Source organism: Pinus tabuliformis, chromosome 8 (genome assembly GCF_031772625.1).
Source record: "Pinus tabuliformis cultivar Carrire ecotype Pingquan chromosome 8, CPIR1, whole genome shotgun sequence".
NCBI classification, from domain to species: Eukaryota; Viridiplantae; Streptophyta; class Pinopsida; order Pinales; family Pinaceae; genus Pinus; species Pinus tabuliformis.
In genome coordinates, this window is record NC_142294.1 from 739626292 (window position 1) to 739643960 (window position 17669).

At 40.0% G+C, this 17669-nt stretch overlaps 1 protein-coding gene across 1 annotated transcript in view; it reads right to left on the reverse strand.

The window, feature by feature from the left end:
- Positions 1–4043: 4043 nt before the first annotated feature.
- The window catches only part of LOC149237701 (uncharacterized), a 492469-nt gene continuing 478843 nt past the window's right edge, over positions 4044–17669 (reverse strand). The window contains exons 36-39 of the mRNA XM_089372754.1: positions 5634–5701; positions 5418–5484; positions 4921–4989; positions 4044–4592 (exon numbers count right to left, since the gene is read on the reverse strand). Of these exons, the coding sequence (XP_089228880.1) occupies positions 4461–4592; positions 4921–4989; positions 5418–5484; positions 5634–5701 (336 nt within the window). The 3' untranslated portion in view covers positions 4044–4460. The remainder of the gene's footprint in view (positions 4593–4920; positions 4990–5417; positions 5485–5633; positions 5702–17669) is intronic.

Here is a 17669-nt window from a genome sequence, read left to right on the forward strand (position 1 = left end):
AATTCAAAACTTCTTCACTTCAAGACAACCCTCTTAGCTGCACTTATGTTCAACACCTTGAGTATTAGCCTTGGCCTAATAAACCACAAAACAAATCGCATACCTTGAGGCATTGTAGCCCCAACATAGTCAACAAACCTAGTATTTTAGGTCTTCTTTAGATGACTTTACATCCCTTCCTCCATGCACTAAATAAGTCCAAATAACCAGACTCCTGCGTAGTCTTCAATGCAACTATCCTGCAATCTTCAATGCAACTACTGTCCTAAACCCTTAAGGACAAACCCTCCAACCAACAATGAATCTCCTCAACACTAGCCTAGTTAGTAACACTTGCACAAACCTAAACTTCCTGGCCCACTTGTCAACCATTAGTTACATTGTTCAAACTTTTAGCCTAGCATATTAGGCCTGTTCCACATCAAATCTCGGCCTAAAAGGGCCTTCTCTCGCGCTGTGCCTTGAGGCAACTCGACCCTCTCATCCTTTCTTGGTAGAACAGGGACATTACCCTACTCCTATACACCTGCGATCCTTTATTCTCCAAAAAACAAAAAACTCAACCTCTTTTCAAACCGTTCTCTTCTGAAATTCTCAACTGCCTAAACAAATCGAAGTCCTCCTTGAGCTTTACAAACTTGGACTAGAACAAATCTCTTATTGCTATGGTTCCTTGAGGCTGAACATATCACTTTGTTAGGTGTCTCTTGAGATATAGTTGCCCTTACGGATACACCAAATGATCTCAATCTCTCCTCTACTTATAATGTCTATGAGGGTGACCTTTAACCCCCAAAGGTCATGACATAAACCCAAGCCAACTTGAGTTTTCTTTACAAAACCCCAACTAACATTAAAAAAGAGATATCTTCCATTTGATTAAGACACTTCATTATATCCTTAGGTCTCCCTTAGTCCATCAAAGGTGTCCTCATGCAAGCAATGAATAAACAAGTAATACACCACTTGGTTTTGTGCCCACAACTTTGGGTACAAAACCCACAGCTTGGGTACACTGCCCACAAACCACTTTTGTGGGTCAACTAGTAACAAATCCAGTGCCCCAAGGATTGTGGGAGTACCTCCCAAGCTACATGAATCAACATTGTTCCACAAAGATTATTGTACCTCAAACCCACATTGTTCCACACACATTATTGTGCCTCAGACTGCACTGTTCCATAAAGATTATTGTGCCTCAAAGTGCATTGATCCATAAAGATTATTGTGCCTCAGAGTGCACTGATCCACAAAGATTATTGTGCCTCATACATGCACAACACCACAAAGATTAGGTGCCTCAAACTCGCATTGTTCCATAGAGATTAGGTGCCTCAGACTCACATTGTTCCATAGAGATTATGTGCCTCAGACTTGCATTGTTCCACAACAATTAGGTGCCTCAGACTCTTAAATTAGCCTAAGACAAGATGATCCGAAATTTACTTGTGGAGGAGAGCAAATAGGCTCTATTTATAGTGATTCATCCATGCGAAGGGGTGTGTCTCTTTGGAAGATCGACTTAATCTTGGAGGGGCCAACTTGGTCACTTATGGAGGTAAAATACAAATTCAAAATTCCATTTTTCTCGCTCTTAATGAGCCTTATAATATTTTTCTTTTGAATACAAAATAAATATTTTCCCTTTCTTGTGAGCATCAAAAACATGCCTCAAGTAAATTTTCTTTTACAACTAAAATTCATAATTCACAATTACAAATACAAATGAGATATTATGAAGACCGACCATAGCTACAAAAATCAACATGTTGATGAGGGTGGATTTGCTTAATGAGTGGACACTTCTTGATGAAGATATGGGCTTTGAGTGAAGAGCACTCTTTTGACCCATCCATGGCACATTTTCATGAGATATTAACTTTTAGAGGGTGATGTCACCATTGAAGGACCTTTTGCTCACATGTGTGGGTTAAAAGAAGGAATTTTGCTATGTTTTATCATTTAGATAGCTATCTTTTAAGCTGGCTTGTGACCTACTTAACTTGTAATCACTTAATTGATTAGTTTTAGGGATTTTACTAAATTATTGGATTAAATCGACTTGGTTGCCCCCATATAAATAGAGAGAAGTTGATTTAGGTTGAATCAATGTCACGTACACTAATTATTACTCGCTAGAGAGAGTGTGTACTAGTTCTTTTTCTCTTGGACACAATGGAACATTGATATAGTAGATTGTCTTGAGGAGGATATTATGCTTGGAGGGATTTTCTCTTGGATTGATGAAGTGATTCTATGGTGATTTGTGCAACTTTATTGTGAGTAATCTTCTTCCATTTTGCAAATGTTGTAGAATTAGGGTTTCACTGCAATTTTCCTCTTTATGTAAAATTTTCTCCTTTTGCAAAATTTTCACCAAGTATCTATCAAGGAACTTTAGTATAGCTTCTTTGATGTTAAATCTCCAATTAATTGAAAACTGTTAGCATTTTAATTGAGAGATTTCTCTTTCTTAACTTGCTCCAATCAAGTCTTTAGCCATAGACCTTGCTGTTTGACTCCATTAGCCCAAGGAATGAGAAAGGCATTTGTCTATTTGGTGTCTCAACCCTTTTAAAAAATTAAACCCTAACACGAACACAATTTTTCCTAGGATAATTTTGGATTAGGTTACAACAAAAGCTGCATTTAATAGCATCAAATATGTTGGACCTCATAGTCCTAGGTTTAGGCTTTGTATCCGCCAAATTGAAAAAGAAAAATATCATTTTTAATGCATTTTTCGACTATCATTTTAGTGTTGACATTGAGGGTTTTGTAGTTGTTTTATGTATTTTCAGCCATTGAAAAAATACTGCAACTTATTTCTTTATTTACTCATTCAATAGCCTTTGCATATTTATTGTTCATAATTATTTATGGCCTGTTTTATAATTTCTGTCATAAATTTTGCATGTCGTAAATTGTATGGTTTTAAAATTCCAATTTATAACACATTGATCATTTAATGGTAGGATGTGCTTGGGATCTATTTGAACCTATGTAATCTGTTTACGCCCTCTAGATTTAGCCATAGCTCATTTGAACTCGTTACATTGAATTATATTTCACATCACCCAAAGCCCTACCTTATTGAATATCATCTTTGGGTGTTTTATTCAGCGAAACCCTTGGAGAGTATTTAGCTTGAGATTTCTTGGGTTTTCTAATCTCCAAGATCCACTAAGGAAGCCTCCCTTATGGAGATAGCATCCATCCATAGAACAAGAAGGGGGCATAATTGAGGTGACACTAGTTGCTAATCCTATTGTTGCCCTTAGTCTAGAGTATTTAATAAGGCTTTGCACTATGGTGCTAAATTCTGTAATAACAGTTCTCATAAACACTTTTTCTCAAAAATATTCTAAGATTGATATTGACAAAAAGTACATTGAAAATCTTTCATATTTTTTATAAAAAGTAGTGATATATTTTCTTTTCAAGTAAACATTTTTCCTTGAAAATCTATGAGGTGCTATGAACCCCAATGCCACATTCACAACACCATTCCAATTTAAATCCCTGTGAAAATTGGTCCAATTCACACGTTATTCTAAGGCTTTATGTTAGAATTTGAACCCGAGTCATTATCATGGCAACACTCTTAATCACTAACCCACAATCTTGTAAGATATTTGTTGTATTTTAATTGATTTTCGAGCCATTATTTGTTGCAACTAGGCATATGCAAAAGGTATTAAATATAGCTAGCAAGAAGCCTTGTCATTTACTGCGAAGTACATATATTGTTCATTGTGCAACCACATCAGAGCAACCTGCATGCTAAATAATGGCAAGGTTACTACTGCGGGATGTATGACCAGTGTACAAAATAATTCCACAAGTGAGACCATGTATGACATATGGCCACAGGTTAGTGTCCGTGCAGAATCCTCTCTGTGGTGGACAATATTTATCTCACCCTTATTTAGTCATATGACAGCTCTTTTTCCACTATCATTCAAATGGTTTTACTACCATCTTTTCTGAAAACATCTAATTGCACACATTCAGTGAGGTGAGTTAGCATATGAACATATCACATCACCAACATTTTTGCTTGAGATTACTAACACACATTCAATTGTATATTGTAATCTTGGAAAGGTACCTTGTGTAGCAGTGCATAATCGAGTACCTGCAGCTAAATTCTGTCTTGAATATATCTGAGAGTGCGGAGATAGCTCTATGGCAATTAGGTTCCTCGCTGCCATATGTTTTGTATTTACAAGCGATAGGTAAGTAATCAATATTATTAACTTCCATTTGCACTTTTTCTTGGTCATGTCTTGTTGGATCAATGAATGCATTAAATACATTTTCTTATATAATCTCAAACTTCAAGAGGGCATAAAGTTTGTGGCTGTTCAGCCTCACTGCAGCTATTTACAAATAAGAGTATCACCTTTCAGTAACCTAACTCGATGAAATACTTGCACAAGATTATGTCAGACTCAATATCAATCTGAGGATTCCCTTTCCATTTTATACAATCGCAAATCATGTTGATTTGGGTGAGTTCTAGACTGGTTCTGCTCATCATTATCTAACACAGACTTGATGGATGGAGGACCACAGACACTCAATAACACCTGCAAAGATGCCAACGCTAAAATATAAGGGTAGCACTTATTGCTTTGTTTTCACAAAGAAGACTATAAACATAAATGTAAGTTTGGCTGCATAAAAGAGAAATAGAAACATCTATAATCTCTTTTACAGTGTTCAAGGCACAGAGATGAGTGTCAGGCAAAAGAAAATCTCTATCCCTGATAGCAACTGAAGCATCAGAATTGTTGAAAATGCATCACAATCATGTTCTTCAGTAGGTAGACTCCATGTGGTCAAGAAACTGAAGGCAAGCAACATGCATAAAAGAGTAGAAGAAACAAAAGCCATAAATGACAGTTTGAAACTTACTGGTAGAAAAATAAGACCATGCAAGAACCCAAGTATCACAAGGGCAAGGTACATTCGAAAATAGTAGACCTGCATGAATAGTAAATTGATCAAAGTTACATAAGATGAGATAGTTTTCGGAAATGACCACATATAAATGAGTCCACATTATTTATATATCACTAAAAACTACTTTCCACACAATATTGGTAAAATGATTGATGAAAATTTGATCAGTTTTACAATATATCTATGCCATTATCAGTTCTTGCCCTGATGGTAACCTTACACATGCTGTATAATATATATAAAGTCTCATGGAAGTGCGTTTCTAGAAATTGAAATTACAGCAGACTTGCTTGCGTATTATATTTTGGATTTTAGTTAATATATGCAAATTTGCTAATTACAGGAGTCTTGCTTGCAAGCTCTATTTTTTATTTTAGTTAGTACATGCAAAGTTTTTAAAGCAGGGGTATATATATGTGAGATACAGAGTTTGGGACAGAGAGTCGAACCTCAAATATCTCTGATCGTGCAAAGCATAGTACAAGCACACCAACAAATTTTGTAATTGTTATTCCGCTGAAAAATGTCCAATTTGTCAGAATATTAGGCATAAGAAGGCATATCCAAAGGTATTTTCACAGATTCAAAAGATAAACCTAGTTTAATGGACAGATATCTTGCTATTTCCAAGAACTATCACAATTAAAGAAACAGGTATCCATTACCTGAAAACAGAAGCTCCCATGGTTGTAAGTGCTTCTTTTGAGCGCTGTGCCCTGTCTCCTTCACTCACCTATAAGAAAGCATGCATTTTAAGCCAAATTAATCTTTATAATGAACACATGCACAGAAAATACAGAATAATTTAAGGCTATGACCAATATGAAATGAGCCAAAGATCATAACCACAGTCACTAGTAATGAGCCTTCTGCAAGGGATTGAATTTATTCAGATTAAAAGATAAGATGTTTTTGGTAAGGTTGGATTTTCTCAAATTAGAAGAAGATACATATTTGATAAAGTTTCAATCAACTGAATTATAATTTATTAGTGATGTGCATCCACTAACAAAAAGGATTCTGCAACTGCAGTGATACATTCAAAGAAATGACTTAACAGCTACATTACAGGAAAAATTCCTGCGCCTCTGCCCCATCCCCAGTACCATCCGCTTTTTCATATCGAAATGCTGAAATGTGACTCAAACATGCATGAAACGTGTTTCATATGTGGGAAGCATTTCCAAAAGGAATTTGTCCGATTTTGCCTTGATGCAATTGTGGGGATCCACACTTTTGGTTTTAATGCCTAATTAGAAGTCAAATTGAATTAATGAGACTTCTAGAAGCCTCTAAGAACGGAAATATTTCTTTAAAAGAGGGTTTCAGTATTTAGTTTGCACCAATATTTATGCAGTTAATGGTAATGTTAAATTCTTTAAGTAAAAGGATGAAAAGGAGAAAGTAAAAATTCATATCCCATTCAAAATCAGCAGATTTCAGGATTGGTAGGATTGTAGCATTTTCATTAGATTCTATCTTGTATGAAGGTGTGGGATCGGCAATTAATCAAGAGCAACAAGCCCTTTATGTACTTCGATGTTAGTGATATTGATTGTTGGGTTCCTCTATCATGGCCTTAGAAAAATGTACCCTTTACTCAAATCAAAATAATTGATTAGGTATGCTAAGCTTTTCGTATCATATTTTAAAGCGGATTAGGTACTTTCATCAAATTGGGTGCATTGAATAATGTTCCTAGAGGATTGAAGTAGAGGCAAAGGGTGATGCTAATGATGATGATCCCAATACAAGCAATGGTGAATATTGCAATTTTCTTGTCATTTAAATGATCTTTACACTCATTTATTCACAATAATTTCTTTCCAAGTTTCAATATAATGTGCTATATATATTATATATATTGTGTTTCCCCATTTTCAAATTTTTGGGGTGTCACATTTCCAGTGTGTTTTCATTTTGGAAATGCATACCTATTTCCCAACGCAATGTAGCTTGAGAGTGATGCCTATCAAAAATAAACTTAGAATTAATGATCAGGCAGGAATATTAGTTGAAATCATTCTACACACCAATTTATGGAGGGTTACTTCTTTCCTGATCTACTTAGTGGTGGGTAGGACAGTAGGCATAGAAATGCTCCATTCTAGAGCAATATCTGGAGACAATCAGGTACAAGGTTGAAGCATTATGTTGTAACTGGGAAAGGTTTATTATTGAATGGTTGCAAATACAGCTAGAGAATATAAAAAAGAAGGCTGCAGTTGGTTTGCTTACGGTTCTCTAAGTCTTCTATAGCGCTAGGACTGTTGTTTAACTAATGGTTCAAGGATTATCTACAATGCCAATATCCAAATGTGAACTGCTGCTGCAGAATAAAAGAGACTGAGAACAAGGTCAAACCTGTGTCTGTAACTGCAATGGTAGAAATGTTCTGAGGGCATAACAAAGACAGATCAATTGAACAATACAACTAGTTGTGAGGGGTAAGGAACAGGCAGTTACAAGGAATGAAATGACTTTGATGATAAAAAGGAAGATGGTGCAGGTTGTTACATCAGCAACAATGCCTAAAGCTGAGTTCCCACTCAATAGATCATCAAACTAAAATTAAAAAAAATAGAGATTGGGACATGTTACCCACCAAAATGTGGGTAACCCATAGGGAAAAACTTTTTTCCTCCTTGGAGAGCCAACCAGGCAACAGCCCTATATAATTAGCACATGACATGATGCCAGAATCCTCCACTTCTTGCTATGATCAGATTAATCTCTCCCATCCAGCATTCCTTCTTGAAGGATGGTGGGTCATGCATTGGAAGGTACATTAACCATTTTGTAATCATGTGCTTTCACTTAATGTTTTGGGCATACTAATATGGATCAAGGGGTGAACTGGATGATTGATTGATCTTGATTGTATTCATGTACCCTCACTTCACCAGGGAGGTTAGTCTTTGACTTTAGTCTAGCGGGACTTCCTTTGATGCCTTAGGGTTTGAGAAGGGCTCTACAGGAGAGGCTCAATTGTAGTAGAGTGTCCAAGATATTCCATACTTACCACTTTTCATCTTTCCCATTATTTCATTTCCATTCTTTGGGCTGGTAGTCATTGGTCATTGGGATTGACACCCTTTCATCCTCATCCTTGAGTCTAAGCTAGAAAACTTTGCCTTGGAGGTCGATGCAATGAAAAGAAAGGTAAAAGCATAAAAAACCACAATGAAAGAAAAAGGTAAAAGCATGAAAAATGACAATGAAAGGAAAAGGTAAACTATAAAGGATGGCTAGGACATTTGATTAGTGCATGGGCAAAAGGCTAGCATGAGCTCTACCCACTTCATTAGCCATCCACCAGTTCCTCAAGCACATGATGCTTCATCTATAAAAGGAACTCTTGTATTGTCCCAATCTTGATGAATGATAAACTGACTCATCATTAAGGAGGTATTTGTAATGTTCCCTCCAAATAAAGTTTATCAAAGGTAGCCACACAATTTTGCAATTTTGGGGAGTTAGGCAAATTTTGAGCAAACATTAGTAGATGGGGGGAAATTTAAAAGTTATTGGAATGTAGGGGCCACCCCTAGAGAGAGAAATCGAATCCCCTTGGAGGCAAGTCGAATTGGAGGGGTAAATGAGGCAAAGGGGTTGAATTGATGGGGCCCACAAGGGAAAAGGAGGCAACCAAGATAAATAGGAGAGAGCTACCTCGTTTTGGGGCTTTTTGTCAATTTGGAAATTATTCTCTTGTACGCTTGAGCTACTGAGGCAAGTCTACAACATGCTGTTTAGCACAAGAGGTTTTTGGGCGAGAATATCACCTTCCTTTTCAGTGGACTTCGAGTGCCACTCTAGGGGAGCTTTTAAAACCATTTCTAGAGCTGTTCTAAAGGTAATTACTAGTAGTTTCGTCCCATTTTCTAAGTAGTCTGGCAACAGAAAGAGAAACTCACACTTCTTGGGGGAGAAACTATAGAGTAGGCCGAGTTTTGGGCTTTTGAAGGTCCATTCTACAAGGTCATTGCTGGAGGTTTTTGGAGGTTTGCAGGGTAGAGCTTGAGGGTATCATGTTGGAATTTCTAATTCTAACCCGTTAGAAATTCTTCCTGTACTATCTAGTTTATTTGACCTACTTGTTTAATTACTTAACAAGTTATTTAACCAAATAAATACTGAAAATAAACACAAGTACAGTCTCAACATCTACAAATCATCAACTGAAAGAAAACAAGCACACAAGTGACACCATTATTTTTGGACAAATGTCCTCGGAAAAACCCAATATGGGAAAACCGGTGCAGCTATTTAGAGGGTTATATTATTACGTAGTCTATCTGAGTACAATTGGGTGCCTAACTAGCTCACCCATAGAGAAAAATACATGACAACAATACCTCTATATACGGAAACAGGTATTCAGAAAACTTGTCCCACGAAACCCTCTCCGGCACAACTGAAGCTCAGCACTGGTCCTTCTAGACTTTGCGTCAACCTTCTGTTGACTTGCGTCAGCCCTCTGAGGCACTACGCAGCCTCTGCGTCACTCCCTCTGCGTGGATGATGTAGTCTCTCTGGGCTTTACGTTGCCTCTGCTGGGCTCTGTGTAGCCTGGACTGACTGCTGCTCTCGCTCTCTTTGCTTCTGTGCTAGTCTCCCAGTATTGTCACTACCTCTCTGCCTCGTACTCATTGCCCCTCACTGCTGATCACTGATTCAATTTTGCTTAGCAACCCCGCTCTAGCAAAATGAATGACTGATCACTTTGGTGTATTCTCCAACTGACCCTCAAGCATCCTCTTACACTTTTCCTATTGGTCCATCAACGACCGAGATTAAATCTCTAATCAATGGCTAAGATTAAATTTGGCTTGATCCATGACTTTTGGAACCTTCTAACCCAGTTTTATATTAATACCCATTAATATTTTATTTTTCCTAAGTTTAGACTTAGGAACTCCATTAAAAATATTAATTATTTTAATCTCTCAAACCGGGTACAATCTATCTAAACCATTTATGGGTCTTGGAGATCTCATGTGCTTTAGCCTCTCCACCAATTTTCATGGCTAGAGAACTTTCGATGCTACCCCAAATCGACACTCCCTCTTAACGAGGACTGTGCTCTAGTAATACTCCTCACTGAGTATCACACTGATTATCCAGCACCGGTCCCTGTGTTGATGCTAGGCTTCCTTGCCCAACATCCTCTGCACTGCTGCATCCTGTACTGCTGCCCATGGCCCTACCACTGCCACTGCTACATCCGTACGACAGTTCCCTCTGCATCTATGCTGTCGCTGGTCCATCCTCCCAACACTGCATCTGCACTGCAACACCCTCTCATCGTGTTGCATCATGCTACTGCATATTGTTACTGCACTGCAACAAAGTTACTGAGAAGTAAGTAACTGATCCACCCAACTTTTGACATCCTTGTCAGGCTAGAAACACTCCCGATGTTGAAGCTCCCTTTGCCGCTAACAAGTGCTCCCTCTACTGACCTCTGCGCTGTTGCAACAACTCCCTGCATCTCACACCGTTGCACACCCCTCTGTGCCATCCTGCACTGGTGCAACACTCTCGTGCCTCTCACACTGTTGCAGCTTGCTAGCCTTGCGTTGTCTGGGGACTCCTGCACTATAGCACTCTCTGCCGTCTCATCTGCATCTGTCTCTACCGACATCCGCCAGTCCTGCTACTCCTCTTCGGGGCTCCCATAGCAAGGTATATCCAAGAGGTTGGGTACCTCGAGGAACCTTCCCCTCATCACCTGTAGCTCTCTTGACTACAGCTCGATGTATCCCCACTTCGTCTCAAGTGGCACATGAGCACTCATGGTACATGGTACAGACAGGATCCTGGCCTTCCAGATGACGAAGTTGGATGCCCCATCCAACCCCTCTTGATCCCTCAATCCATTCATGGCCATTTATTGCTCTTTTGTCGAATCCTCCAAGTCTCTCTACTTACAGCCTAGAAGTTCTCTGTTCGACTCCTGCTGAGTCTCTCTACTTCCCGTTTGGAAGTTCTCTGTTCGACTCCTGCTAAGTCTCTCTACTTCCCCTCTGGAAGTTCTCTGTTTCATTCCTACTGAGTCTCTCTACTTCCCGTCTAGAAGTTCTCGGTTCGACTCCTAATGAGTATCTCTACTTCTAGACGTGGAAGTTCTCTTCTGGACTCCCTTTGAGTCCCGATTTCCCTCCTGGAAATCCTTTTGCCAACTGTCAAGTTGCCCCTCTCCAATCGTCTGTGCAACTGCAACACTGATCCAGATTCCTTGGCTAGAAGTCCGCCTCAGCAACAACTCCCTCTACCTTGGTCTTGCCCTGTTAGGTACTGTTCTGACCACAGTACCCCACCAGCTTCGCTCTCGCAAACTACCCACAACCTCTTATGCCCCAACAACTGAAGGATTGAGCCACTTGGCTCTACACAATCCCGACACCGACAAATTAGCTCCCTCACGAACTGCGTCAGCCCTCCTGGCCTCTACGTGGCTATGCATGAGCCTAGTTCTGCCTCTTGCAACCTCTGCACTGGCCTCTTTCTGGCCCAGATTTATGACGTAGTCCCTCTGCATCACTCCTTCCTCTGTCGCCTTCTGCAAGTATCAGCTCTGTCACTCGAGACAACTGAATTTGCTGCAAATGCTCTGCTCGGCTGATGCCTTCAGTTTTCCTGTGATTTGCAACCACGCTCCGATACCATGTTGGAATTTATAATTCTAACCTGTTAGAAATTCTTCTTGTACTATCTGGTTTATTTCACCTACTTGTTTAATTACTTAACAAGTTATTTAACCATATAAATACTGAAAATAAACACAAGTACAATTTCAACATCTACAGATCATTAATAGAAAGAAAACAAGCACACAAGTGACACCGTTATTTTTGGACAAATGTGTGTGGAAAAACCCAATACAGGAAAACCAGTGCAGCTATTCGGAGGGTTATATTATTATGTAGTCTATTTGAGTACAATTTGGTGCCTAACCGGCTCACCCGACAGAGAAAAAAATACACGACAACAATACCTCTATATCCGGAAACAGGTATTTAGAAAACCTGTCCCACAAATCCCTCTTTGGCACAATTGAAGCTCAGTGTTGGCCATTCTGGCCTCTGCATCAGCCTTCTGCTGACCTGCGTCAGCCCCAGGATCCTCTGCATCAACCCTCTAAGGCACTACGCAACCTCTGGGGGCCTCTGCGTTACTCCCTCTGCCCTCTGCGTGGATGACGCACTCTTTGGGCTCTGCGTTGCCTTTGTTGGGCTTTGCGTAGCCTGGACTGACTGCTGCTCTTGCTCTCTCTGCTTATGTGCTGGTGTTTTAGTATTGTCCCTGCCTCTCTGCCTCGTACTCATTACCCCTTGCTGCTGATCACTAATTCAACTTTTCTTAGCAACCCTGGTCTAGCAAAATGAATGACTGATCACTCTGGTGTATTCTCCAACTGACCCTTAAGCCCCCTCTTATACTTTTCCTATTGGTCCATCAACGACCGAGATTAAATCTCTAATCAATGACTAAGATTAGATTTGGCTTGATCCATGACTTTTGGAACCTTCTAACCCAGTTTAATATTAATACCCATTAATATTTTAATTTTCCTAAGTTTTGACTTAGAAACTCCATTAAAAATATTAATTATTTTAATATCTCCCAAACCGAGTACAATCTGTCAAAACCATTTCTGGGTCTTGGAGATCTCATGTGCTTTAGCCTCTCCACCAATTTTCATGGCTACAACACATTTGATGCTACCCCAAATCAACAATCCCTCTTAGCGAGGACGGTGCTCTAGTAATACTCCTCACTAAGTATCACACTAATTATTCGGCACCGGTCCCTGTACTGATGCTAGGCCTCCCCACCCAACATCCTTTGCACTGCTGCATCCTGTACTATTGCCCATGGCCTTGCCACTGCCACTGCCGCATCCATACGGCAGCTCCCTCTGCATTCGTGCTGCTGTTGGTCCATCCTCCCAACACTGCATTTGCACTACAACCCACTCTCGTCATGTTGCATCATGCTATTGCATATTGCTACAACACTGCAACTCAATTACTAAGAAGTAAGTAACTGATCCACCCAACTTCTCACATCCCTGTCAGGCTAGAAACACTCCCGATGCTGAAGCTCCCTTTGCGGCTAACAAGTGCTCCCTCTACTGACCTCTGCACTGTTGCAACAACTCCCTGCATTTCGCATCGTTGCACACCTCTCTATGCAATCCTGCACTGGTGCAACACTCCCATGCTTCTCGCACTGTTGCAGCCTGTTAGCCTTGCGTTGTGTGGGGACTCCTGCACTGTAACACTCTCTGCCGCCTCATCCGCATCCGTCTCTACTGACAGCCGCCAGTCTTGCTACTCCTCTTCAGGGCTCCCATAGCAAGGTATAATCCAAGAGGTTGGGTACCTTGAAGATCCTGCCCCTCATCGTCTGTAGTCCTCCTGACTACAACTCGATGTCTCCCCACTTCTTCTCAAGTGGCACATGAGTACTCATGGCACATAGAACAGACAAGATCCTGGCCTTCTAGATGACGAAGTTGGATGCCCCATCCAACCCGTGCTGATCCTCAGTACATTCATGGCCATCTCTCTGCTCTTCTATCGACTCCTTCGAGTCTCTCTATTTACTGCCAGGAAGTTTTTTGTTCGACTCCTGTTGAGTCTCTCTACTTCCCGTCTAGAAGTTCTCTGTTCGACTCCTGCTAAGTCTCTCTACTTCCCCTCTGGAAGTGCTCTGTTCGACTCCTATTAGTCTCTCTACTTGCCGTCTGGAAGTTCTCGGTTCGATTCTACTGAGTCTCTCTACTTCCCGTCTGGAAGTTCTCTTTTGGACTCCCTTTGAGTCCCGATTTCCCTCATGGAAATCCTTCTGTCAACCGTCAAGTTGCCCCTCTCCAATCGTCTGTGCAACGGCAACATTGATTCGGATTCTTTGGCTAGAAATCCGCCTCGGCAACAACTCCCTCTACCTTGGTCTTTCCTTGTTAGGTACTGTTCTGACCACAGTACCCCACCAGATTCGCTCTCGCAAACTACCCACAACCTCCTATGCCCCAGCAACTGAAGGATTGAGCCACTTGACTCTGCGCAATCCCGACACCGACAGAGCAGCTCCTTTATCCAACTGCATGAGCCCTCCTGGCCTCTGCGTGAGCCTGATTCTGCCTCTCTCTAGCCCATATTGATGATGTAGTCCCTCTGTGTCACTCCTTCCTCTGTCGCCTTCTACAAGGATCAGCTCTGTCACTCAAAATAGCTGAATCTGCTGCAAATGCTCTGCTTGGCTGATGCCTTCAGTTTTCTTATGATCTGCAACCACACTCCGATACCGTGTTGGAATTTCTAATTCTAACCCGTTAGAAATTCTTCTTGTAATATCTGGTTTATTTCACCTACTTGTTTAATTACTTAACAAGTTATTTAACCATATAAATACTGAAAATAAACACAAATACAGTCTCAACATCTACAGATCATCAACTGAAAGAAAACAAGCACACAAGTTACACCGTTATTTTTGGACAAATGTCCCCGGAAAAACCCAATACAGGAAAACTGGTGCAGCTATTCAGAGGGTTATATTATTATGCAGTCTATCTGAGTACAACTGGGTGCCTAACTGGCTCACCCGACAGAGAAAAATACATGGCAACAATACCTCTATATCCGGAAACAGGTATTCAGAAAACCTGTCCCATGAAACCCTATTCGTCACAACTGAAGCTCAACGCTGGCCCTTCTGGCCTCTGGGTCAGCCTCCTGCTGACCCACGTCAGCCCTCTGAGGCACTACGCAACCTTTGGGAGCCTCTGCGTCACTCCCTCTGCCCTCTGCGTGGATGACGTAGTCTCTCTGGGCTCTGCGCTACCTCTGTTGGGCTCTGCATAGCCTGGACTGATTGCTACTCTCACTCTCTCTGCTTTTGTGCTGGTCTCCCAATATTGTCCCTGCCTCTCTGCCTCGTACTCATTGCCCCTCGCTGCTGATCACTAATTCAACTTTGCTTACCAACCCCGCTCTAGCAAAATGAATGACTAATTACTTTGGTGTATTCTCCAACTGACCCTCAAGCCTCCTCTTATACTTTTCCTGTTGGTCCATCAACGGCTGAGATTAAATCTCTAATCATCGGCTAAGATTAGATTTGGTTTGATCCACGACTTTTGAAATTTTCTAACCCAGTTTTATATTAATACCTATTAATATTTTATTTTTCCTAAGTTTAGACTTAGGAACTCCATTAAAAATATTAATTATTTTAATATCTCCCAAATCGGGTACAATCTGTTTAAACCATTTCTGGGTCTTGGAGATCTCATGTGCTTTAGCCTCTCCACCAATTTTCATGGCTAGAACACATACGATGCTACCCCAAATCAACATATCACACAGGCCCAAATTTACCTTTCCAGCTAGTGTGCAGAGGCTGCCTAGCAGGGCTTACGCAGACAGTGAGGGAAGCTAACTCGAATTGGTGAAGGGCTAGGGAATTTTCAGTTGATTTAGTAAGGAGTCATCAAGCGGCATTGGGGAGGATTTTCTTGTTGTTTGGCACCCAATCCAAGAAGTGCGAATTGACTGGCTAAGGAGGAATTCGCTCTAGAAGAAGGGTTTCGAAGGTGTTTGGTAGTTGCTCAAACCCTTTATGGGTTTTTATTGGGTCTATTGAGGGAAGCCTACAACCAAATTTGCAAAATTTTCTGATTATTCTAGAGGGGTCAAACACTTGTTCCATTCCAGCTAGAAGTAATAGAATTATTGGGCCAATGCAGGGGTTTTGGAGGAAACACTTTTTAGCACTTGGGCAACACTTTTCTCAGCTGGGACTTGTTTAGCTTGTTGTAGCAAGCCCAAGTGCAACCGTGCACTTGTTCCAACTCATTGTACCCCATTCATCAGATTAATAATATCGCTCAACATATCTTGGTGTGAATTTTTGGTGTGCTAATATTTCTGCTTATATTTTGATTTTTGGTTGCATGTTTGAGATTTTATGGCTGTTATCACTTAATATTTCCATTAGCAATATTGACATTCTCCTTTTTCCTTGATTTCTTTCCAGTAGCGACAAACATGGTCAGGTCCTTGATTGGGCATATAGAAAGACCAAGTTGTTTAGCAAGATCAATGTTTATAAAATTGTGAGTACTACTAGAATATATAAGTATATTGATGTTTCTGTCTTTTATGAGTCCATTGAGCCTTAGGGTTTTAGAACATAGACTCTTCCTCATGTTTGTTGATGGAGTTGTGAGTTTAATGTTCCTTTTTGGGAATTGGCTCTTCTTCTAAAGATGTGGTGGAACATATTTTGTAGTTTCTTGTTGTTCTTGATTTCCGAAAGAGTTACTATTTTCATCAAGTTTTTTCCAGTCACATGAGATTACAGCTAATGACGATCCCTAAGAATCTGAATCTTCATTGTGTGTGACAAATTGACAATGATTCCTTCATCATGTTCTTGTACTTCAATTTGCTTCCCATTTATGGCCTAGCGTCTAGTTTTCACATTTGCGACAACTATTCTTCTTTTCTTGCTCATTACTTGAAGTGTCTGATTCTTTCTCGACTTCACAAGTATATAGTTTCTTGTTAATGCACTTGTGCCCTGATGTCCATTTATCTCCACAATACCTACACTTCTTAGTTTCTTTTTTTCTTGAGTGTTGTTGTTGGTCTTCGTTTTCCTTGAATGATGACATTCTGAACTTATATTTTCTCTCAAATAATTATTGCTACGTGTCTAGCATCTTCAATGGTTTGGGGTTTATATAATTTTAATTTTTCTCGAATATAATCTTTAAGGCCACAACAATACATTTTTAACAACTTTTCGTCTGAGAATCCCCTTTGCCTTATAGCTAGTACTTCCCATTCGTGAGTGTATTCACTTATTGATCCTTTCTGTTTGAGGTGAATGTATCTTTCATAAACATCATCCTCTTCTTTGTCATGAAACCCTTTTAGCAGGGCGTTTGTAAAATTTTGCCAATTGAACGAGCGAGTTGCACATTTATTAAACCACCATAGGAACCAATCATATGCTTCAGCTTCCAAGTAGTTGGATGCGGTCATAACCTTCTCTTGTTTCTCTATTGGTGGGTTTGCTCTGAAAATGGCGTCCATTTTATTTACCCATATAATGGCGCCTTTATGGTTGTTACCATCTATTTAGGTAATTCTTTTTTAATTTTAAGGTAGTCTTTGTTAGGAAACTTTGTATGGCACTGACTTCCTTCAAACAGTATATGCGGTACTCATGGCTTTTCGTGCATTGACGGAAATTCATGACTTGGAAAAGTTCCGCCTTCTGGAGTCTTGGGACTTTGCGTAGCTGAGAGATTAAAAGGTGGATTGGCTCCTCCAATAAACTGACTCATCATGCTCTTTATTGCTATGATATCCTCTGCCATTTGGTCTTGATTCTTCTCGAAATCATTTTGCTTCCTTTCGATATCGTCAAGGTGCTTGCGCACATTGTCGAGTTTTTCTTGAAATTTCTTCGAATTATCGTAATTATCACTGCTACCAGTGTTGTTCCTCTTTTTCCTGGTAGACCCAAATATATATTTTTTTTAAATTAATTAATTATATTAATTTATATAACTAATTAAAATTCCAATTAAGTTACATTGCTGTTAAATCGTAATATATATATATATATATATATATATATATATATATAGATATGTAACATACGTTACTCACAGTTTT